Here is a 25,961-nt window from a genome sequence, read left to right as displayed (position 1 = left end):
GGGCCTGCGGCCTCTAATGACTCACCTCTGGTGGCTCCCAGGGTTTGAGGAGCCCCATAAAGCCACTGTTGTAGTATAGTTCATGTAGAGCATTTGTGAAAGTTGCATGTGTACTGGATATGTGATAAGGAAACCTACATTTTTTCCCTGACTACCTGACCTTGTTAAGTCACTTAACCTTTCTGGAGCTAAATTAGCTTATCTTTATAATGAGGGATTGGAGTAAGTAACCTCTAAGGTCTATGTTTGACCTAGCATTCTATGTTTGACTTGTGCCAGAAATACAGAGATGATGTCTAATGAACCACACTTTGAATTTAAAGTTCTGTTTCTTTTCTGTTTCTTTTTGGATTTAACAATGGATCTCTACCATCATGAAGATTAAAATTCATGCTTGTTGTACATATAATGAAAGCAAATATTTGAAACTATTTATTTCAAGTGCTAGTTTTCTTATTGTAGAAAAGAAGAAAAAGATAATTATATAGCTGTTTATAGAGGAGCACAAAGGTCTTTATGCTCTGAAATTTCTCTTTCTTTTAATTTTTTTTAATGTTTATTTATTTTTGAGAGTAGAGACAGAGCATGAGCGGGGAAGGGGCAGAGAGAGAGGGAGGCACAGAATCCAAAGCAGGCCCCAGGCTCTGAGCTGTCAGCACAGCTGACGCGGGGCTCGAACCCACGAACCATGAAATCATGACCTGAGCTGAGTTGGACGCTTAACCGACTGAGCTGCCCAGGTGCCCCTGAAATTTCTCTTTCTTATGTATTGGGAAATCTGTTTATTAATAGCAGTTGCCAGCCCAAATCCTGAATTTTCTTATATCTTATTTAAACAAATATACTTTGCTTATTCAGTTAGGCATTCATTTAAAATTTCCTGAATGCCACTATGTAAGAGGCACTACAACAGAAATCATGGGAAATATAGAGACAAATATGACATAGTCAGGAAATTCAGACTGCCTTGCCATATGAAAATAGAGGCATGCCCAAATAAATGCACAAGAACATCTGGAACCACTAATTTAAATTATGTAAGAAACCTGGTTATGGGGCTCTGCTTAAAACAAAAGTAGAGAACTATCCTGAAAATAATTTGTTAATATTTTTCAAATGAAAATTATGTGCTCATGAGCCTATTAAAAAGAGATCTATTCGTTTTGACTAAATTTCTCCAACTTAAAGGATTTTTTTAATAAATTACATTCACTATTGGGGCACCTGGGTGGTTCAGTCAGTTAAGCATCTGATTTCGGCTCTGTGCTGACAGCTCAGAGCCTGGAGCCTGCTCTGTATTCTGTGTCTCCATCTCTCTCTGCCCCTCCCCTGTTCACACTCACAAAACTAAATAAACATTGAAAAAAAAATTTTTTTTAATTACATTCACTATTTTAAAATATTTCCTTAGAGGGGCGCCTGGGTGGCTTGGTCGGTTAAGCTTCCGACTTCGGCCCAGGTCATGATCTCGCGGTCCATGAGTTCGAGCTCCGCGTCGGGCTCTGTGCTGACAGATCAGAGCCTGGAGCCTGTTTCAGATTCTATGTCTCCCTCTCTCTGACCCTCCCCCATTCATGCTTTGTCTCTCTGTCTCAAAAATAAATAAACGTTAAAAAAAAAATTTATAAAATATTTCCTTAGATATTTTATTTTAGGAAGAGCAATCATCTTGTATGACAGGATACAGAGAAATTACTTTGCAAATATACCAGTTTTTATATCTAAGCCTCAACATGAAATCCTTTTTGTATAATTTACTCTTTCAGATAAGTATGGCCTTATTGTACATTGATTCAAAATCATAATTTTAATTTGCAAAATCTGTGGCTCTGATGTCATCTACTTTTTTGTCCCTTTGGTAATGGTCATTCTAGAAATTGAGCTTTTCTTCTCTTGGGAAGGACTCAAAATCCATGATAAATCTAAGTATTTTCCTTAGCAAAACAATCTCTTTTAAATAATCTAAATAAAAATATCTGTCTTGTGTAAGACTGCATCAAACAATTATAAATTGTTTATCCATTATAAATTATTAGCAGTCAATCACATAGGTCTGAAGGTCTATTTTTCTTTCTGAGTTGGAAGATAAAAGGTTGAGGTGGAAAAGAGGATATAACTATCATATTAAATTACTCTGTATTGGGTATTATGGGTAGGCCCTTTATATTTATTATCCACCTTATATATCTCATATACATAAATATCTCTGTGTGTGTGTGTACGCACGCATGCATGTTATAATTATGTCAGCAACCGTCCAAGAGTTGGTATTACTGATGAGGAAACTGAGGCACAGAGAGGGATAGTGACTTGCCCAAATGAGAAGACTAGGAAGTAGTAGAGGCAGAATTTGAACTGAGATTTGGCAAAGCCCAAGGGCATGTCAGTTTCAACTACATTTTTATGCTATTCTTAATTCACTTATTAAGTAGGGTATTTTAACATGAAAACAGAGCTTCTGGTTATGAAGTAGCAACTCTTTCTAGCATGACCATCATCCTGATTCAGTAGATTCAGGCTTAGTCATTGCTGAAAGAATTGGGTTTTTAACATGCTCACAGCAATGTAGATGTTGAAATTATGTATATAACTTTATTTTAGGCATTTTAGTGATTTCTCCAAAAACTTTTCTGTAGTGGTTAGTTATTATACAGAAGCGTCATAGCTGGTGATGCAAAGTTTTCAGAGTGGGCAAAATATCATTTGTAACTGGGCTTATATCTGCCTTAAAGAAATTCTCTTAAAATAGATACGTGTTAATCTGAGGTTTCTTAAATTATTTGTAGAAACACCTCATGGTCATTTAATCTGCCTGGCCAAATCACTTTTCATTAATATTAATTTGAAGTAAGCAGTTAAGACAGAATTTTTAGCCTTCTTAGTAAAGGAGGAAACTTTTAGGAAATTATTAATCCTGCAAAATATGACTAATCTTAGAACTGTTAGTCCCTAAAGCTGCTGAGTCATTGAAAAGAAAGAGGATCACTCTCTTACAAAATTAGATTTAAAGTGGATATGTCTGTCATAACTTGTTTTGTGTTCTCTTTGGCTTCCCAGTAGCATATGTTGAATACATTTAAATACCTGAAACTATCTGTTCATTTCATCGGCAACTAATTATTGAATGCTTGCTGTGGCCAGCCTCTTCCATTCATTATGGAAAATTCAAATGCATTTGTAAGTTCATAGTCTTACACGGAAGATATTTAAAAAAAAAAGAAAAGGAAGGAAGGTAGAAGGTGTTATGTGGAGCAGTTGACACGGTGCTAAAAGTTCAAATGGAAGACAAGTGACTTTAACCTTTTAGATCAAGGCAACTTCATAGACTAAGTGATCTGTGAACCTGCTGTAATGTGTACATGGAAAAATAACCCATGTATACCCTGGAAAAAGAGGATGAAACAGTTGAATTAAATCATAAGTTATCATTAACAGAGATGTGAAATGGACAGATAATATGGATTTCAAAAGAGAAGAGGCTCTTACATGAAAGTAATGTAAGAGTAATCTAATATGGCTTCTGGGAATCAGGTCAGGGAGAAAAGAAATGCCTGTTGCTAAGGGAGAGTTGGGAGGGAAATCTGGTAGTAGGGGAAGGAGTAAGCTCTGGTTGCTGCAGGAGGTTGAAAGAGGACTTCCTATTCCCCTTCTCTTGACTCTTAGTGGGAGGCTACTGTAAAACCAGTTCAGGTCTACCCCAAGACAGAGTTGGACCAAGGGAGATCCCTTGGGATCTAAAATACAGTTTTTTAGTGGGGTCTCTATGGGTGAAATGGACCATTGATAGAATCTTGAGAATTGTTTTAACAACCACAGTTTAGGAATTGGTTCTCCTTCTAACATTTTATTATGAAAATAATAAAACATTTCAAATGTAACAGCAAGGTTGAAAGAATTTTACAATGAACACCCACTATCTGGATTCCAACATTAACATTTTCCTGAGCTGATTTATCACATATATATCTATCTGTCCATCCCTCAAGGTAATGGCTTTTAAATAATGTCCTCCATTCACCCAACCATTATTATTTACTTAGCAAGCCAAGGCCAGCAAGACAAAGGACCAGGCACTGAGACTATGAAAGAAATATGACAAGGTCTTTGTCCTCAAAGGGAGCACAGTTTAGCAGGGGTGGGGACAAATAATTTTCACAGTATAGGCAGTACTCTAACAGGGTAGAAAGAAATTACCATGAGTACACAGAAGAGGGGTAATCAGTAGAAGCATCGTGGAGAAGACAAGCTTGAGTAGGGCACTGGAAGGTATGAAACAATTTGCCAAGAACACATGGAGATGCTGGGATTCCTGGCAGAGGACATGTGTATTCAGTCATCAGGGCATGGAGGTAGTTCAGTACGGGTGCAGTGGGTTGGCAGATGAGAGGTAGTGGAGATGTGGCTACAAAGAGAGAGAGTCAGGGACTTGGTTTCGGAGGGCCCTGAATGCCGTGGAAGGCAGTTAGGACTCTTAAGTTCTAGGGAATAAGCGAAGGAAATTGAAGAGTGACATGCTCAGGGTGGCAGGAGTGTGGAGGGGCAGAGGGAGGTCAACTTTGTGTGGAGGAAGAGTTAGAGCGTTATTCTAAGTGTCCAGGCTTGAGATGATGAAGGCTTGAATCAAAGTAGATAGAGTATAAATCAAAAGGGGAGTAATTAATTGGAAAAAAAAGAATAAAATGGAAAGGAGAATAAAAAGAACCTGATGAACAGTTAGACACCGGGATAAGAGATTTGGAGGTATCCACTATGACTCCCATTTAGATTTTGGTTTCTGGATACTATAAATCACGATAAGGAAGTTAGGCTTCTATACGGAAGTTGAAAACACATTCATCCCCAAATGCCATAATAAAATAACGGAATTTGAGTAAAATTTTTAAAAATAAAAATAAAATAAACAATGGAAAGAGATTGAAGAAATGGAGTGAGGTTAAGACAACAAAGAATAATAAGAGAAATTCGGAAGTGGAACATCAAGATATTAAAAGTAAATAGTCAGGGGCACCTGGGTGGCTCAGTCAATTAAATGTCCGACTTTGGCTCAGGTTATGATCTCGTGGTTTGTGAGTTTGAACCCCACAGCCTCTCTGCTGTCAGCACAGAGCCGACTTCAGATCTTCTGTCTCTCTGCCCCTTGCCTGCTCATGCTCGCTCGCTCTCTTTCTCTCTCTCAAAAAAAAAAAAAAAAAAGTAAATAGTAAATAGTAAGACGGGACTAGGAGAACGAAGAAGGGAGATAAAATTTGCCATATTCAATGTCTGCTTTAGTATTTAATTCTTGTAAGGCTTCAGTGAAGGGTTAAAGCATTATAGGCTTGAATTTGACAGACTGCCCATGATGAGCATAACACTGTGTTGCTGCTGGGAGTGAATTTTAGACACATTGGGTATCACTGCATCTGAAGTACCACTCAGAGTAATTTTTTAAAGTACATCTGGCAGCTGGGACTAGCCTACTCAAGCTTACCTGAAATTCTATCCCAAATGCCATTTTATTCATCTTTATGCAGTTTCAGGTTCCCTTGTAGTTTATATGGTGAGTCTTTTCTGTCTCCCAATAGTACAAGGCAATCTGTCAGCTGGTATTTATTGCTGCCAGCTAATAATTCATGGTGTGCCCTGAGCTGGTAACCAACCCAGGAAAGGCGTGGTTAGTATACATTGGTTTACCAACCTAGGCTAATAGTGGCTTTGGTTGGTCTCAGTCTCCCTCAAGTGAATGACTTGGAGAAAGCCTGAGCAGCTCCCGAAACCTCATAGGACCTCCAGAACAAAACAACTACTGGACTTGAGATTTAAAGTGGTGCCCATTGTATTAAAACCAGTGAAAGGAACAATGAAGGTCATTTGAAGATTCTGAGTGGAAGGAGGTGAGCAAGAGTAGGGTTTTTTTTCCCTTTGCCATTTTTAAGAGCTCATAATGCACCTTACCACTCAGGTTCACATTCCTGGCTCTCTGGTTTACAGGGAACCCTGGGATTTGAGCTGGGATTATACCACCTTGAGGATGAATGTGGGTGGCTTTCAGGGAATAAGACTGGGAAAAGAGAAACTGAGGAAGCAAAGAGAAAAAGTAATGGCTTAGCCCATGGTAAGATGACATTGGAATCAAGTTTCGTAGTTGATACCACCTTGTTCAAGGATGAAAAGTTGCTGGACTGTTCCCGTTGCAATGAATAATGTCAGGTTCCCAAATGAAACTTATTATTTCACCCTTTTCCAGTCTGACTATGTAGAATATCAAGGGCAATTTTTTCAGAAGAAATACTGAGTTCACATCCCTCACCCACACATTCACACGTACAGCCTTTGCCATCTCACTTCTCACTAGGCTCTGCATCTTCTGGGCAGTTTGACAGAGGCACAGCTGGTTGTACTTTTGTAATCCAAAAGATAGACCCTAAGGTGCTTAAGTCATAACTGTCTACTTACTGTGTTCCTCTAAATCTCATAAAGAGTTTATGGGCACACAGGGCATGCATTCGCCAAAAAAGGATGCTGAATGGTCCGACCTGGTCATGAAAGGATATGTCCCTGTATACCCCAGGTCACTCCAACAATATAATTTAGCCAGGCTGTGCGACGTTTCAGGAAATAAATGCAAGAGCACAGCATTTCAGGAGTTGCTCTTGTGTTCCTTGGACCAAGTGAAGCCTTCAAAGTCACAATGAATCTGAATCCAATTGCATCCTAAATTCATAAGCCTCTGTTCACTGTGAGTGTTTTGAAATCATGTCTTTTGGGTCGAAGATTTGAAAGATTAATGTAAAACACCTGTGGAAAAACCCACTGGCACATCAATGATAAGTAGATTCATGTGTTGCCATGAAACAGGTTGTCTTATTTTATCATTCAAGTCTACCAAAACCCAGATTACCAGTGAGACCCACTCTTGCATACCTGGCAGGTTACTTATGGGTCTGGCTCATATCACAGGGCCTAGGGGTTGGCTTTCAGCCCTTAATATAGTCCCAAGCGTCCCTGAGAAAAATGTAGGAATACCCTACAAATTGCCTTCCCCACTAGAAATCTTTGGACTTGGGTAAAGTGAAATTTTGTTTTCAGGGACAGGTAGGATGCAAAAAAAGGAGAGACTAGTTAGGCCCACAAAATATTCCCTAGAAGCCACAGTAAGGACCTCTCACCCTTCCAATGGCCTCACAAGAGAAAAGGTAGAGTAAGTGTCTTTTCTTTCTCTTCCCAGGAGAGTACTTAGCTGGTACATGATGAGAGCAGAAAATTAAGCCTTCACCTTAAAATCCTTGACCCTGCTGGCTTAGATACCACTACTTCAAAAGCAATACATATAAGTGTATCTACATGAAGAAAATATGATAGTCAAGACAAAACCTTCCAAATAGATTAATTACAGGGTAATCATGTTACAAAAAGATTCTTACTAAAGGATTCCTTTTAATAGGTGTCCTAGTAGAATAGTTTATTTACAGGTTATGTATTACTTAAGTATAGAGAAACTTTCAATTAGATATTTTAGAGATTAGCTAGAAATCAGCACATACTGAAGATCATTCAGAAACTAAAACAGAACATTTATTATTGTTTTGATTTCAATGGGAAACTGTGGTTTAATTTATGTACAACTTTTCCAGAATGGTTTTACCACAAATGTGATCTGTACTGTGTATCGGCTCAAGGGTGAGATTATTTCATTGTTTTTCCAAGTTTTTATTTAAATTCCAGTTAGTTAACATACAATGTAATATTAGTTTCGGGTATAGAATTTAGTGACTCATCACTTACATTATTTCATATTTTTAATGGCTTTGAGAATGAAGCAGACTAGTGAATAATTTTTGTAATTAAAGCCTTCTTGACTACATGAGCAGAATGTCAGTGAGTCAGTCCAAGAGCTCAACACATCAGTCCTCTCTAGGTAAGCTAAAAAAAGTGGCAGATGGGCTGAATGCCCCAGTATAATTTAATACTGCTACTAATATACTTAAGATTATGTTCAGCTTTCTGTAATAGTGGAGCTTTAAAACTCCATGGTGCAACTCAAATCACCTTCCACTCATGTCATTTTACACAATTGAAGGAGGACAGTAAAGCCGAAGAAGAGCATTCATGCCATTTTGAATACCTGTGACCTAGAACTGCTTTTAAAAAACATTTGCCTGGGACACCTGGGTGGCTCAGTCGGTTAAGTGTCTGACTTTGACTCAGGTTGTGGATCCCGCAGTTTGTGGGTTCTATCCTCGCTTAGGGCTCTGTGCTGACAGCTCAGAGACTGAAGCCTGCTTTGGATTCTGTGTCTCCCTCCCTTTCTATCCCTCCTCTGCTTGCAGTTTCTCTCTCTCTCTCAAAAATAAATAAACGTTAAAAAAAACAAAGTCCCAGGGGCACCTGGGTGGCTCAGTTGGTTGAGCGTCTGACTTCAGCTCAGGTCATGATCTCACAGTTTGTGGGTTCAGGCCCCACATCAGGCTCTGTGCTGACCGTTTGCTCAGAGCCTGGAGCTTGCTTCAGATTCTGTGTCTCCCTCTCTCTCTGCCCCTCCCCCGCTCACACTTTGTCACTCTGTTTCTCAAAAATAAATAAATATAAAAAAAAAATTAAAAAAAAAAGTCCCCTTCTCCAGGGGCCTCTCAGTTGGTGGAGCATGCTACTCTTGTTTGGGGGGTTGTGAGTTTGAGCCCCAGGCTGGGTATAGAGATTGCTTAAAAATAAAATATTTGTTAAAAATTCCCCTTTTTCCATGGTGGCAGAGCATGATGATGCTGATCAGAGCATTTCTGATGATGATGTCACCAAGGGTTGACAAGGGTCTGCCTTACAGGTAGAAATTTTTTTGCAGTTTCATGCCGAGCATCCTAACCCCAGCTCTTAAACCCACTACCTGGGTGACCAGCATGGGTGTCCTAACCTCTGTGAGCTTCAGTCTTGCCATCTCTATAAACCTGATGTTTTATTATACATAAAAGGGTTCAATATATAAATATATAAAACCACGGGCATTTCCTGGTACATGGGAGGCATGTGATACATTATTTTTAACATGATGATTGTTATTGGATTAAGCGCTTGTGGCTTTAAAAGACTAAGAGAATGAAAGACCAGTTATGGTTACCTTCTCTGATAAATAATTTCCGTGAGTCCAAAGGCTGATTCTTCTTATCTAGGCAGTCTTTAGAAGGCAAAACCAAGATGTAGGAACAGGAGCTTCCACTGGGGCCCTCCTCTGGGAGAGCTCCCCACACTCCAGGCTCTGTGTCCTCACACAGCCCCAGTGTCTCCACTTGAATGCCTCATCAAGGCCCAAGGTCCCAGCCTTGGAGTCCCCAGTGCTGGCTTTTCCCCATCTCTCTCATCATGATTTACCTGCTCTCTGTTTAATATCTTTTTGTTAATTTGCTTATGCATGCCAGTGTGTAACCCTTCCTGAGAGCCTAATGCACATTTTGACAGGGATCCCAGAGAAACAATACATGGTGGTCAATCTCACAGGCAGATGTGTTGGTGAAAATCGTAACAGCTAACAGGTGGAGTGCTTCCTCTGTGCCGATGCCACGGCCATGCGTTTTGTAAGCACCCATGTGAGCCCCACTCACCACATCCTGTGAGCAGGTCTTGTCACAGTCTCTACTTCACAGATGAAGAAACTGAGGCTTAGAGAGGTGATGGAACCTGGCCCAGGACAACCAAATACTGAGAGGGAGCAGCTCCAGAATTCACCCCCCAGGCGCAGCCGACTCCAGATCTGCCACTCGTCACCACTGTCTTATACTTCTGGTGCAGGCGAGTCTGGTGCACTCCTAAAGAGTCACTACCTCCCTAAGCTTGGTTCTGCTCCCAGGACCCACATGACTTCCTGCTTTCAATCAAGCTGGATGGAATCAACTTAATTGACAACAAACTTGAGAGGGGTATTGGAAATTTCAGAGAGGGATACCCCACAGCCGGTTTTTAGCCTACCCCGAGGCTCCACCCTGCTCCTGGCCAAATACTGCGCTCTGGGCCTTGGCATACTGAGGAGAGTCCCCTCATTTCAAGCACCCACTTAAGTTGCTGAATCCTGACTTAGATTTGTAATAGCCAAAATGGGTGAATGGAGGGGTGATTGGAGGGAGAAACAACTTATGAATATTTTTTATTCATTATTTATTATCTGCTGTTTATAATCAGATTCCCAAGTCTAAATCTAAAAGAAGAATCTGTGAATTTGCTTGTATTTTGCTCATCTCAGAATTTTCCTGGACCAGCAGCAACTCTTCCAAAAATGGAGTGATGAGTCTCCCAATAAAATTGCACCCCAGAAAATACTGACTTGTGTCAATAGGACAGCACCTTCTCACTAGTAATCAAAATATTGCATCCTCATTGAGAAAGTCAGAGGGCAACTTACTGTCATCAGGTGGTAAGAGGTAATAACTAACAGTGGTAACAAAAATAGTTAAGTCACTATCTTACACTTATCAAGTGCTGATAACCTGTGCACTGCTCTGAGTGGCATCACAGGATGTACATGTTACACGTGGAAGGGAGAACTCTCATCATCCCTGTTTAGAGATGGGGCAGCTCCAGCACAGAGAAGCTGAACTATTTGTTCAGAGTCGTAAAGCCAGTAAATGACAAAACTAGGATTAAACCGGGACAGTCTAGCCCCTAATCTTATTTCCTTGTACTATTAAAGCAACCAGTCCTCCTCTATCTGTCTGTCAACCAAATCATGTTTATATTTTGGCAAAGAAGACCAAAGCTAACATTTACTTTGTACTTGAAGCTGTCCCACCAAGCGCTGCTGCAGATTGTGAGGGGGGTGGTCTCTGCTGGCCCAATGCTTCATGAAGACGATTTAGATTAAAGATGAGTGGTACTGTATTAGCTTTTCTCTTTTATTTTATTTTATTTTATTTTATTTTATTTTATTTTATTTTAAATCTATTTATTTTAAGAGAAAGAGAGAGAGTGAGCATGCATGAACGGGGAAGGGGCAGAGAGAGGAGAGAGAGAGAGAGAGAGAGAGAGAGAGAGAGAGAGAGAATCCCAAGCAGGCTTCATGCTCAATGCACAGCCCAGTGCAGGGCTGGAACCCATGAATCATGAGATTATGACCTGAACCAAAATCAAGAGCCAGACACTGAACCTATTGAACCACTCAGGCACCCTTCTCATCATTTTAATAATTGCATTACCTTGACCCTTGACAAAAATATCGCTCTTGGTAACATGGATAACACCTTTTTTTTCTTTTTACACAATTATTCTTAGTCTAAACCTGTTTTGATTGCTTTTTACTGGTTATGACAGAGAGAAAAAGAAAAAAAAATACAAAGTGACCTCCAAATTAAAATATGTGGAGATCTTTTCATCTCAAATTCATTCTTGATTCATCAAAAATCATCTGACTTCTTTTTTTTTAGTGCAGAGTTTAAAGAATTTTTTCTTGTCTCTCTTCCCTTCTTTCAGCCAAAACTTAAATGTATTGAGAATCCTACTGTGGAAAAGTTCTACTCAAAATTCTGACTATTACTCTTTGCTAGTCAAATCATGAGTAAGGGAGTTTGATGGTGCAGAGCTTAGGTTTGCAGATGATTGAGGACTCCAGTTTAAAATTTAAGTCTTTAATATAAAGCAATACTTACATTGTCAAGAATAGTGTTTAGTAGAACTAGGCACCCCCAGGAAGATTCCAACAATGTAAGGTTAATTCATGTATGTACAATTATAGATTTGAGGTGAAGCTATATCACTTCTACCCCTTGATTAAGGGGTCTTCTATACATGATACTTTGAAAACAATCAGTTGTGTGTAATGATAAAATTATAACTTGATAATGATTAAATTAAACACCTACATGTATCATCAATAAACCACCAGAATTATAAATACAATACAATAAAATAAAATAAAATAAGATAAAATTTAAGTCTTTCCCTGAAAGAGCCTGGAACGTGAGGTTGATAACATTGTTACCTAACTTTTCAGTAGTAAGAACTGAAAGCTTCCCCATTCCTTCGCACGTCACTTCTCAGGTTTATCTTATGGCTTATGTACCATGTATATGATTTCTTACAAGTTCAGTGGATTTCTGAAGCCAGGAAAAAACATGAAAATAAACCAGCAAGCAAGCAAGCAACAACACAACTGTCCTGTTACACTGAATTTCACCCACTGTTCTGCCTGATTCTAATTACCTTCAGTAATTTACCCAGGATGCTTCAGTATAACCACCTGGAAAAGTGAGGGTGGAACTTTGATTCTGGGAGGCATATGGAAATTTAATTACTAGGTTTACAAAGTATTTTAAAATCCCCAGATAAAAGTGACCAGAGGACTACAGAAGAATATCATTATTAGCAGCAGTGGGGTTATGTGGGGGTGAGAGGGGTGCTGAGGATCAAAGGCCGGTGTCCCCTTCTCTACACTGGCCCCTTCGCCCCATCTTCTGCAACCAGTCTCAAGGGGAGATGGAGAAAGAATCATTTATTCACCTTCTGGCTGCAAGAACTGCAGACCTCAACTGTGGCAGTTCTAGCACTGAGGAGAAAATACACATAGGAAAAAAGAAGGCCATGTCTCACTTCCAAATTAAAAAAAGACATTTCTACATGTTTCCATAACCCACAGACTGCTGCCATTTGAGGCCAACCCCTCCAAGTTTTCCTCTTTGTCTAGTGTAGTTGCTGAATCTAGGCCACTGTCAGCAATCCTTTTCATTCACCCAGGCCCATCCCCACGCCTCACAGATGCAGATTCTCTGGAGACATGTGTACTTTGGTATCAAACAATGCAACTCATGTTTGATTTTGGATAACCTTGCACTGCTGAATAAAATAACCCTTGAGAAAGAAGCAATAAAAGCGCTGTAAGAAAAATGACTCATGTTTCCAAGCTGTCTAAAGTGATCACTTATCCCAACAAATGGTAATTCTTTCAAGACACAGTGGGCATGCACCATACTTGTAAAAGTCTGGGAGAAAAGCCTTGCAACCATTTTTTTTTTAATTATGTTAAAATATATCAAAAGAATGTTTCTGGTAGGCTGTACCATACAGGGTATGCTTAAAAACAAAAACAAAAACCACATGGACGTGGAAGCCAAGGTGGATTGGTGCAAGGGGGTCCTTGCTGGATATGAACGTGGAGCCTCACTGGCCTGTTTCTGCACTTGTTTATGCGCCTCTAATTGTTTTCCATTTTCTGCCCCCATTCGCTAGAGTGCAAAGATGTGAACAAAGTGGCGTATTGCCCGCTGGTGCTCAAGTTCAAGTTCTGTAGTCGAGCATACTTCAGACAGATGTGTTGTAAGACCTGCCAAGGACACTGACCCGTGGAGAGCCAGAGAGGGAGCCTTGTCATTTCATCGTGGAAATGCGTCCATCAAAGAGAGCCACCCAGAGGAAGAGGATTGATGTCCTTGCAAATGCATTACCCTGTGGAAAACGTAACCACTGGTCAGCCCTAGCTGACAGGATTTCAATATTATTTTAACTTCTGTGAAGTGGGATTTATTGATCCAAAGTGCTGGACACGGTATTAGGAGGGAATGCCAGATCGGAGAGATCCAAACAACACAGGGAGACTTGCTTACTGTGGAGCGTTTGTGTTCTTTCGAGTAAATCCAATAGCCTGTTTACCTCCTTGGACCATTAAGATAATTTTTATTATGGACTTAGCAATGACACTGAATCCATTTGTATTTAAAACCGTTTAAAATGTAGCTGTTATGATTTGGTCAACTATGGAAGTAAAGAAGATTCAGAAATCTTAAGTCATAGCTTAAAAATATTTACTATACTTTATCTCAATACAACAGCACCACAATTTAAATTCTAAAATGGGCTTTTAACTGTAATTTAAGGAGCAATTATAAATCAAAAGTAATGAAAGTTTGTATTATTTTTCTTCATTCCACTTAATTTCCTTAGGACTAATCCCCCTGTTCTGAACACTGCTGTGAGCCATATATAAACTATATTAAACCGAACAACAAGGAAGGACTCAGTTTAAGGCAGCGCATCAGTTACTGCGGCCGTGCAAGTCTATAAATTCTGTGCTAAGAGACTGGGGCCAACTTGCCATTGTGCAAGTGAAGCTGAGATTTCCATTAAAACTTTAAGAGAAAAACATTTCAGTTTCATGCAGAAGCCAGACCTGGGGTATGGTAGAGACTGAAGAACCGGGCCCTTTGCTGCCATCACACAGGATGCCTGAGTCCTTATGTGAGTCACCCCAGCTCAGTTGTGTTTACAACCTCACCGGCCACAGGACAGCTTCTGCCCCGTTGGATTTTTGCATGCATGTTGAGCTTACTGAAATGATGCCGTGCAAAAGATAGACTGGCTCGGCAACAACCAGGCAGACCCTTTCGCTGACAATTGTGATGGGTTCCAGATGTCCCTTCTTTGATATGGCAGAAGGGCATTTATTTATATGAGAGCAAGTGTGTGTGTGTGAGCGGGCGCTTTTGAGTGTGTGGGTAGATGAGTGTGCTTGCACATAAATGTGCTATTTCTGTGAGTTTTTAAAGTAGGCAAGGGATAACAACCAAAGAAGAAAAACACATGAAGCCTAGAGATCATAAAGCATAATTTTAATAGTCACTCAACCAACAATTTTGTATTTTTTATGGATACTCTGAATGGCAATTAAATGTGAAACCAAGTTTCTTGGGCAAGTCAAATTCTAGAATCAAATCCAGAATCCTAAATTAAATTGACTAGCTCATAGTTTCCCTATCCACAAGTTTCATGTCATGCTCATCAAAAGATTCAACAGCAAGATTAAAAGAAAGCAAAAAAGAAGAGGGTACTTATATATATTTTGTACTTGAACACTTGTAGCTTGCAGCAGGTTCTTGATGAATGTGCTTTGCGTCCTACACAATGTGTACATCATGCTACACGAACACCTCAAACTCCAACCAAATGGCTACTTTGTAAAGATGCTACTTGCAGTTAAAGAGTATGTTCGACTTCAATCCATCACTGTGCTCTCATACTACATGTCTGGTGTTTCACCTACACCATGACCTAATGTAGATGATTAGGTTTTTTCAGAAAGGAAAAGAGACTCACAGACTTCAAAAACCAACCTAACCTTCAGGTTTGCTATGGACAGTCAGCACGGGCTGTTGTTCTGCACACTCAGTCATGGTCATCAATATTTTCTCACCTGCTTTCTGTCTCAACACCACAGCTCATGTCCCTGAGCTTTCCAGAGAAAGCTACCGACGATACCCAAAAATTGCCAGGGCCGCTCTCTCTACTGCTCTTAGAAGACCAGCCAGAGTGCTATCTATTCAGTGAGGGGGGAGGTGGCCCATGAGCAGCGTGCCCCCAGCGCTGAATTCACTTGGTCCCTCGTAAAGAGTGGTTAAATTGGTGCTAATGTGCCCTGGTGGAATAAAGAAAGGATGGGTGGTTTCTGTGGCATTCTAGGCATAGGTTTGCCATCAGGACCTGTCTTTCCCCAAATATAAATATCAGCTCATGGTTTTATTCCAAAAAGATTTCTTAATTGACTAACTTGAGTCTATTCTTAACCTCACCTGGAAACTAACATCATGAGGACTGTTGCCTTGGGCCACCTTGACTGGCCCTAGATGAAGGGGCAGCTAGTATTCCCTCAGGAGTGTGCACCAGTCCCGAGGCCAGGAGTAGAGAGCTTCCAGGAGCAGCATCGCAGCATCGGATTACTCTGCTAGAAGGAACCAAGCACAGAAGATTTCCCCTGAGTGGGGGAACAAATCATATTCTACAACACATCACATTACCGCTGCTACTCTGTAGTCAACCACGTGGCTACATGATGCTCTCTTCCTAAATAATAGCAATAGGATTGTCAGTGGAGGCTAAGCCACCATGGCAGGCCCTCCGAAAGTAGCGTGCTATACGGACTACTTAGAGAGACCCAAGGAAACTGGTGCCCTATGGCTGAGAACCGTATCTGCCATCAGCACAATATCCTGCCAAAAAGGAAAGGTAAAATCTACCCAACTGATTAAAGCCCTTGAGATACATATAATTCCCCAAACCGTCCATTTCATTAGGAATTTTATTGGAGTGAATGTCACATAGGTATCCTTAATAATACAGAATGAAATTACCTTTGTATTATTGTGATTAGTTGTTGCTTATTATTTTATACTCAGTATTAATGTGGTACACTGTTACTTTTTTTTTGCTTTTGTAAATTATATTCTAATTTATTGCCATGTTTCCTAACACTTGTCCTACATTCATTCTCCTGCTTGTAACGAAAATGAAAAAGTCATTGTAACACTTGATGGAGTGAAATTCCACACCAGGCACAGATTTTTTTTTAACATAGATAATTTAGTGAAAATAAAAATTCAGCTTGTAAGAATGATTCAGATGAAGGTTGTCTATTCCCTGAAAAGCTGGTGTGAAACTTTCAGTAGGAGGATCTTTCCTTTGGAATACCACACAACATTATCCAAATTCTCCAGATAGCATCTGGGATAGAGATAATCTGTTGTACGCATCCTTATTACACTCTTCAGAAATTGCATATATTTGTATTTCAGTAATATTAAATACAAGGGCTTTAGATATTCCTGGTGGAGCTCTGTCCCCAGATGCCACTAGTCAGCTGTTCTAGCACTAGAAAAGAAGTCCAGATTGACCCATGACTCTTTTGCCCCCACCTTCTTTTGCTTTCCATGTAAATGCTTTCACATAGAAGAGGATGCAAGATATTTCATTGTGGAAAAGGTGCTGAACAAAAGTATTCATATTTGAAGGATTTTTCTATTCAGATTCAGCAGGGAGCATAGAATCATGAAGGGCATACTTTTCCACCTTCAGACATTTCCTCTTAGGCTGAACTAATGGTTCAGCCATCGCTGAGCTGGGGTATATTATCATATGCAAAGGTAACTCAGCAGTTTTTGAAACTCAGCAGCTAACATAAAGGTGGCCCTTCTGCATGCTTAGCTATTTGTGTATGTTCATAATGACAGCCTCATCAATTATATAAAAAGATGTGGAATACCTAAGCAGATTGTGCTTCAATCCACTTCCTTCCTTCTATACCCACCCGCGCACACATTCCACCTCACCTGAAGAAATCAGGTGCCGCGATTAGATAGTCTTGGGGTGTATTTCTCCAAGGTCATTCTAGGAGCCAGAAGTGGTTGGAGTATTATGAATCCTCAGTTAATGAGAAGACTCTGGAACCAACTGTTTTAACTTCCCACCGCACTTGCAAAGAGTAGTTTGCTAGGAGCTGGGGAGGAGGGAATACCAAAAAATGAGGTTTGCCTTAGCTTAGATTCCACAGATGCTAGTCTGTCTTCTCATCTACAGTTGTTTTTAAGCTTCTAGTTAATTGTTTTCTCCCACTGAAATATCTAAAGGGTACTATCCTACTTAGGGCACTGACTCGAAGGACAATCTGCTCTCCATGGAGATTCTACCAGTCTCTAAAGAGCACCAGGATCGACTTTCAGCTTTTATGCTCCAAAAGGAGCATTTTTTGACATTTTTCAAGTGAATTAGGAAGAAAAGTCAGATATTGATCTTTGTAACAAAAATGTGAATTTGTGTGGCTAGGACAAAATTCATTACTTTGAAAAGACAAGGGAAAATGTACTTCAGCAAAAAAAAAAAGTTACAGCCCAGGAGGACTAGAAAATTCTAAATAACTGGTTGCAAAAAGAGAAAAGATCAGTCACTGAATAAAAAAGTGACAGATAAGCTGCATTTGGAATTCTTTCTCATTCGTATCATCAGAATGTGTGGAATAAACTAACATATGTTTCCGAAAAGAACAGCTGTTCAAAATGGTTTGTGCCTCAGCCTTGAAAACCTCAAGCTGTAACTTAAAAGGAAAACAGTCTTTTCTCCCATCTTTTTTCTCAGAGGGTTATTTCTAGCATTCCTTGTCCCTCATTTCATCCACAGATGGTATCTGAGGCCCAAAGTTGAATGGCAGTTTGAGGGCTGGCTCCACTCTGTCAGAGAACCAAGGTTAAGCTTGTATTGTCTCTTGGTTGATGGCTCCCCAAACCCCACTGAAAACCTTGAGCTGCATAGATGATGAAAGATAATTTCCAGGGCAATATCTATCTTTGCTAGAACAATGCTGTGTAGTTACACAAGGGCCAAATAGCACCTGATGTCCCAACCCCAAGAATTAGGGAGCCTGAATATTCTTAGTCACCTCAGGGTATGGAACATCATGCCTGACCAGTCAGATTTTATTGCTCCAAACCTTAAGGTTTGTGAAATTCAATCCAGAGATCTCTTCTTGGACCTTGACTTGGATACCTAAATTTGGGTTTCACATAAAAGGGGGCAAGTTATCCCACCAGCTGCAGGCCTCCCAAAAGTCAGACTGCCTTCAGGTCAATGCCTCAACAGTAGTAGCTTCTACTAGCTCAAGGCCAATGTAATTCTTGGAAGGGTCTGCTTTTTTCCCCCAGCAAGGGCATTTGTGAATAGCAGGCTACCTTATGAGCCCACAGGACAGTAATAGAGATGAGGCCCCTAAAATCCCAAGCAAATGTGTCAGCAGGAAGGTCTAGACCAAAGCCAGTCCACTCTGTCTAGAGAGTGGCACAAACCAAGGTCACTTATTTATACAACCATTATTTGCTAGGTACCTGTTGTATGCAGGTTCTATGCTAGGCACTAAATGTATGTTTTCTCATTGAATGGGTTACAACAAAACTATGAGGACTATACTGCCAATCCCTATTTACAAGCCTTTCTGGGCTCAGAGAGGTTGAATAAGTTGCTAGGGGGTCACAGAACCAGTGAGGGGAGTGTCACCTCTTTGGCACATGAAAGGGAGCTGCCTGGTCTGCATCAAGGACTGGGAAATTTGGAAGGATGCTCCTCTACCAGAGAGAAAATGACTCCCCAGACCAGAGGAAATGGGGTCCTTCTTCCTGGGAAACAGTGGGCCTGAGGCCTTGGGAGGGATTTCAGGGGTCAGGGAAGGGTGAACTTTGGGCTCTTGTCTCTGTCAGTGGTGGTGTTCACTATGAAAATTCCTATGTCTGGTGACAAAATTATATGTGGGGACCCAGAGTGGTTTCTAAGCATGTAGTTAGAGTTCATGGGAAGAGGAGGAAAATGAAGGTCAGAGATATTCAAGGATGGATGGTGTCTGCAATGGCAGTTAGCAGCCAGACACAAGAGAAAGGTCTCACCTCCCCTGAAATGTCCTGTTTTGAATCACAGAGCCTGTTCCTGTCTGACAGCCCCCCACACCATTTCCAGACATGCCAGATGGCCTCACTGACCTATTTCAACACAACTAGAGCAGAATGATTCCCGTGTTGGCTTCGGGTAAGTTTCAAGAAAGGTGGGTTTCTCTGTTTCAGCCAGAGCTGGACCATCAGGTTGCTGCCAGCAGGCACATTCTTTGACCTTCTGTGGTGGGTCCACAGAGTGGAACCAGGTGTTCTTTCAGCCCATGCCAGAATGTATTGGCCGCCCAACTGGCCACCTGCCTCCACCCCACCGACCGGGCTTTGGCTGGCCCTTTACCAAACAGCTGTGCTGGGAGCCACAGGTGGCCGCCCACGCTTGTGCCCAGGCCAGCAGCTGCATTGGCCTGACTCAGCCTGGCAAGATGGACCTCCTGTGCCTCTGCCCCTCTGCCCCAACTTCTCCCCAGCCAACGGCTGGGGAGAAGGACAACTAAAGCTTAAATACCCTAGGAAATTTTTTTGTGGTCTAAAGGCAACTAATAAACATACTGTTCTCTCCCCTATCATCAATTTTGGTATTTTATTTTTAATGATTCAAATTAATCTGATGTAAATGAATAGACATTTAGTTTCTGTTTTAGGGGGTACATTATTGTAAATATAAAAATCACTGGTGCTATGTATTTATGAATATAAAGACAAAGGAGGGGCACCTAGCTGGCTCAGTCAGTGGAGCATGAGACTCTTGATCTCAGGGTTGTAGGTTCAAGCCCCATGTTGGGTGTAGAGGTTACTTACAAATAAAATCTTTAAAAATTTTTTTAAAAAGATAAAGGAGGAAGACATCTCAACTTCAAAAAAATAGTCTCTGGGAAATCATCCTAGGTATCTAGATAATAAATACATACAAGAATATTCTTTGACACACTGGAAAAACACACACAGAAGTAGCTAAAATAGGAGTTTGAATTAAAGTGGGCAGCAAAACAAAAGATGTTCTCAGCCAAACTAACTGCAATAAGAAATAATTTGATTTATAATTTTATTTTATTTTTAAAAATTTGTTTAATGTTTATTTATTTTTGAGAGAGAGAGAGAGAGAGAGAGAGAGAGAGAGTTGGGGAGGGGAAGGGAGAGAGGGAGACATAGAATCTGAAGCAGGCTCCAGGCTCTGAGCTGTCAGCACAGAGCCTGACGCAGGGCTCGAACTCACGAATAGTGAGATCATGACCTGAGCTGAAGTCGGATGCTTAAGCGACTGAGCTATCCAGGCGCCCCTTATTTTATTTTTTTTAAGTTTATTTAGAGAGAAAGAGAGAGAGAGAACCAGTGGGGAAAGGCAGAGAGAGGAGGAGGACAGAGGATCTGAAGTGGGCTCTGCACTGACAGCCTAGAGCCCATTGCAGGGCTCGAACTCAGAAACCGCAAGATCATGACCTGAGCTAAAGTCAGACACTCAACCAACTGAGCCACCCAGGCACCCTGATTCATAATTTTAAACTTTCATACAGAAAAAAGCAAAATTGAGAAATTAAATATTTTATTTTGAGATTAAAAAGTATATACTGAAATTTTGAAACAAGTTATTAACCTATAGCCACATTTAGTTTTGAAGATTTTCTGAATGTAAGCTAGGAAGATGTTATTACCTACTACACTTAGGGTCCAACTTCCCACCAATGTGGCAAACTTTTGCTGCAGGGAAACAGAAGGAGACACACTGTTTTATTTCATGCCACATTTGATGTCAACTAGAGACAGTACATGTACCAACCGTCTCTTATGTCTGGCTTTTTTTTTTTTAAGTTTATTTACTCATTTTTAAGTAATCTCTATACCCAACGTGGGGCTGGAACTCACGATCCCCAGATCTGGAGTTACAAGCTCTTCTGACTAAGCCAGACAGGCCCCACTGGCTTTTTAAATCAATACATTAGAACTTAACACTCCAGAGGAGTGTTGTACCCTTCAAAGTAATCACTGGAGATCACTCTGTACTCATTGTAAGAGTAAAATCATCATTCAAGACAGTTTTTAAATTGTTTGTTTGGACTATCTCCCAGGGTAGAATGTATTTGAATTTTGCAAAAGCCCAAAACCAAATCTGGTGAGTAATCTGCATATACTCATTTTGGCTACAAATATCTTATGTGTTTTACAAACTGACCCCAGGTGATACCACAAGAGGAACTCCAAATATGCTTTGAGTGACTACTTTAACGGATTTCACTCATTTGCATAGAAAAGTGCTAGTGTTTTGTCTAAAAACTGTGGGCATTGTTTTACAATCCCACTTAAAATTAATATAACATTTCACTAAATGTTTTACTACTGCAAATTCTAAAATTGGCTGAAAGATTGGACCACCTAAATGGCATGTTATCTATTAAGGAGAAGAAAGATCTCTGACCTCCCAGGGTTGAGTAACCCTTCAATTCAGGAAGCCAAGCCACTTCTCAGAGCCTGGAAGTTAGCACACGGCTGTCCTTAGAGGATTCTCCTTCCTGGAGTCTCTGAAGAAAAAACTAAACCTGATCTTCCAGAGGGCTAATTAACCAGGGTCTGTCAGCAACATTAATGAAGCTGTGGCTGAGTGTGCGGGACTTGGAGCTCTATTTCTTTACCACGGAGTCAGCGACCATACAGATGGGCCCCTACTTACACAGTTCTGCTTCTGTTCCACTTACGTAGCTTGAATCATTTTCCATTTGCTCACATAATTCCGAGATGAGCCTGGTCTTTAACTGGCTGTGTTGGGCTAACAATCCAGTTTCCAGTGTCTTCCGCCTTGGCCTGTCTTCCTCCTAGAGTTTTCAAGGAAGTTGTTAATGATACATAAACAGATATGTAAACAGAGACTCTTAAGGAATTCTGAGAGTACGTCTCTTGAAGAGGATAGTTACTCCCTATTTATCAAACTTTGAAGTATGAATTTTCACCCTGGGTTTGTTATAAAATGGATACTCAGATATCAAGATCAAAATCAATGTTTTTTTTCCCCAACATTTTTGCTGGAACATGCCTCACAATCCACACTTTTTACATCCCTTATGCTACCCCTCCCCCAACCAAATCATTTTAAATTCACACCGTCTCTCTCTAAACAACTTTAAAAGAGTCTCCTTGGGTGGCAAGGAATTCTTGTTTCTCAAAATTAACTGTGACAGCCATGGTCAGGGACACGGTTGGAGCCCATTGTCACTATGAATCAAGAAAACTTCACTTTAAACTTGTTTATATCCCCCCCACCAATAGTTTAACCAGATTGGTCTTTTTTATCAACTTCATAATAATTCAGTTGCTGATAATTAACTAAGAGAAAAGCCCTGATAAGACAGATAGACGGGGCCCCTTCAGGGAGTTCTAATGAAGAAGAGAGTGAGTTATTATGTATATTTATTTTTAAATGTATTATTTATTTTTAAGAGAGAGAGAGATTGAGAGCAGGAGAGGAGCAGGGGGTGGGGGAACAGAGAATCCGAAGCGGGCTCTATGCTGTCAGCACAGAGCCCATGCGGGGCTCAAACTCATGCCGTGAGATCATGACCTGATCCTAAGTTGGATGCTTAACTGTCTGAGCCACCCAGGCACCCCTGTTATGTGTTTATTTAATGCAATGTCCTCTACAAGAGCAAGGGCTGCTGAGAAATGAGAGGTGTTTCTTATAGTGTTGAAAATATGCAATTTAATGTCCTTCACTTAGGCAAGAAATCACCAACTTATGTTTGTCTGTTTTTGTTTTTATTTACTTTGGAAAATGTCACACCTATGCAAAAGTAGAGAGACCAGTTTAATGATTCCTCCATCACCCAGCCTCCACAATTATCAACATGAACAGTCTTGTTTCCATCTGCCCTTCTCCTCTACTGTGCCATATCCGAACAGAAGCAGACATCATATCATTTCACCTTTAAATACTTTGGAATGTTGGGGGGCCTGGGTGGCTCAGTTGGTTGAGTGTCCAACTTTGGCTCAGGTCATGATCTTGCAGTCCCTGAGTTTGAGCCCCACATTGGGCTCTGTGCTGACAGCTCAAAGCCTGGAGCCTGCTTTAGTCTCTGTGTCTCCCTCTCTCTCTGCCCCTCCTCCGCTTGTGCTCTGTCTCTCTTTGTGTCAAAAATTGATAAACTTTAAAAAATATATACTTTGGAATGTATCTCTAAAAGGTAAAGACTCTTAAAAAAAAACAGCTAGCTACTGTTAACAAGATATTTATATTTTCATTGTAAAATTGAATTTGCTTAGTACTGTCACCAAATTTGGGGAAAGTAATCATAATTGTACATACCACTTAATGTGCACCTATTATGGGCTCTACTCCAGGCAGTACTATTATAGGTGCATTCTGTCCCTGATCTTGTCATCATTATTGATTTTCTAGAGGAGGAAACTGGGGCTGGGAGAAGTTGAGAGATGCCTCTTCTGGCAGGTTGAGCCTCGCAGGCCTGCAGAAGACCAGGATTTATGAGAAAACAACTCTTACACCACCACTGCCTGTACTGTTTCTCTGCTGCAAATCACATTTGGGAAGAGGAACATCCAGGTCTCTGCTTGTTGGTCCCAGAAGAGTGTTATAAAAACAAGTAACTCATGGAGAAAACAAATTTCCTCTGGCCCTTCTGCCCATGGCTGCTCTGAGCTTTAGTCACATAAGACAGTGTTCCATGGTGTAACTGCCTGGTTGCTGCAAATGACGTCAGCCATATTTTTCTTTACTATCAGCATGTCAAAAGCTACCCTGGTTAATGACACATCTCTCAAACTTCTCCTTCAGTCTCCAACTCCATTGCAAAATTTCCAGCCGTAACCGTTAGTAAGTATAGCCAGGCTCAAATGTGGATTAAAATACATAATTAGAAGTTATTTTCGTAGGGAAGTGTTGTGATGTTAACAAATTGCTTTCTGAAAACTGATTTTTTTTTAATGGGATAGTGTAGAAAGAGAACACTAAAACAAATAGAGCCAGTGTTAACAACTGGTGAATATAAGTGATGGATAGGTACATGGTAAGAAGAGTTCATCCCCATAGTAAGTGTGTGTGTGCGTCTGTGTGTGTGCATGTGTCGGCGTATACGGGAAGGGGGCGTTGGGGTGTGTATGGAGAGTGAAGAGAGAGCAACAGTGTACTGATATCATAGTCAAAAAAGCTAAAGCTTAGGGAACTGTTCTTCCCTTTCCTTTCTCTTCTTTCTAAGCAGGACACGGAGTGAAGGGCAAGAGTTGGACTCACAAGTCCTGCATGTAAAGAGTGGCCAGAAAGGAAAGCAACTGGGCTAAAAACCAATTCTGAGTCCCAGTCCAAGAATGAGTTTTTCTCAAGTCAGAGCGGTGGTTCCCAGACTTTCAGATTTCATGGACCAGTAAAATTTCAAAACTACTTTGGATTCTGATGTAGAGTTGCTAACTTTTTACTTTGCCAAGTAAGGATATTAAAAAAAATAAAATTAAAAAATCTATCGGTTACTATTACCATAAAAGGCACCTTTGTAAAAGAAAGTACATTTTAACTCAAAAAAACTAAATACATTTCACTTTAGTAGAAGTCACTACATTGTCCTTATTTTTGCATTTAACATATTTTCAAATAAGACTTTCTGCTGCAAATACACACAACTAAACAAGTGATTTAAGCACTAAAGGCAGGATAGTTCCAGAGTGAAGCCTACTGTTCTACAAGGTCCTGAAGGACCCAAGGGCTCCACTCCCACCTTCCCCTCTCCCTGTCTCTAGGTGTCCATGGCTCCCTGCATCTGTCGGACAGTGACAAGTAAGGCACACATAGAAGAGCCAGCAGCTAGCGAAGATGAGAGGCTACTTCTGCTGGTGTGTCAGTTTCAGGGAGGAAGAGTGTTCACAGACCCCCAGCAAATTTGCCGTTAGGACGCAGTGGCCAGAACTGAGCCACACTCCATACCTAGTACCTGTAAGACCGAAACGGCCTGCAGTATTTTTGCCTCTCTACTGGAAGCTGCCTCTGCCGCAAGAGGCAGGGATCAGCTGTTTGTAGGTCTAAGGGACTATATCAGGTCTCTGAAAGCCTCACCTGGGGCTACCATGAGTTTGAAGCCCAATATTTGGGAGCTAATCACTTAAAGCTTTCCTTGATGAGGCCTGATGAGCATATATCTACAGTCTAAGAAATGCTTTATTTAGTCTCATCCAAGTTTAGAGCAAAAATCTGTGTAAATAACCATCAAAGTCCTCTTGCATTGCAAGGGAGCCTGAAGAAGCCTGGCCAAATGATATCATAGCTCTGTTGGGAAAAGCGTGAATAATCTCCCATCATTTTACCCCCAATTGCATATGGACAATTACTCATCTTTATTAACTGCCTTCTTGAATTATTCATGAAAGCAAAGGTATTCAAACCCACAGAACCCGCGTTGCCATATAAAGGAAATTGTAACAGCTCCTGGTGAGAGGGGTTAGTGTAATTAAAATGAACTTTTTACTCTGTTGACAAGCCATGAAAAATGTGATAACCCACAAATAATTTTAAAACAATGTTTTAGCCTGAAGTTGCAGTCTCTTTCATGACACGTACCACCTCTGAAATTGTATAGAAGATAAATTACAATTTTAAGCAAAAACTGAAGAAACAGATTTCCAGGATAAGATGACAGAATGAAGCAATAAGGTGGAAGCTCTCTTCCTCCCACCTAACAAAATGAAACAAACAAATAATGACAATAATAATAATAGTAAGCCAGCAGCAAACAAATTAGAGAGGCAGAATAATTTTCTGCTGCCAGTATTGAAAAATGGTCCCTGAGGAAAAGTCTGGTGCAGCCCACAGTTAGATACAGCTTCTAA

General features: G+C 40.5%; 1 protein-coding gene across 1 annotated transcript in view; it reads left to right on the top strand.

Annotated features, from left to right (window-relative positions):
• Nucleotides 1-16,336, top strand: part of ADAMTS6 (ADAM metallopeptidase with thrombospondin type 1 motif 6) — a 79,574-nt gene extending 63,238 nt beyond the window's left edge. The window contains exon 13 of the mRNA XM_049648884.1: nucleotides 13,183-16,336. Coding sequence (XP_049504841.1) covers nucleotides 13,183-13,292 — 110 coding nt within the window. The 3' untranslated portion in view covers nucleotides 13,293-16,336. The remainder of the gene's footprint in view (nucleotides 1-13,182) is intronic.
• Nucleotides 16,337-25,961: the final 9,625 nt, after the last annotated feature.

This window comes from Panthera uncia, assembly GCF_023721935.1.
Source record: "Panthera uncia isolate 11264 chromosome A1 unlocalized genomic scaffold, Puncia_PCG_1.0 HiC_scaffold_17, whole genome shotgun sequence".
In the NCBI taxonomy this organism is placed as follows: domain Eukaryota; kingdom Metazoa; phylum Chordata; class Mammalia; order Carnivora; family Felidae; genus Panthera; species Panthera uncia.
The sequence above is the reverse complement of the archived record's forward strand: the minus strand, read 5'-3'. Positions and strand labels throughout refer to the sequence as shown.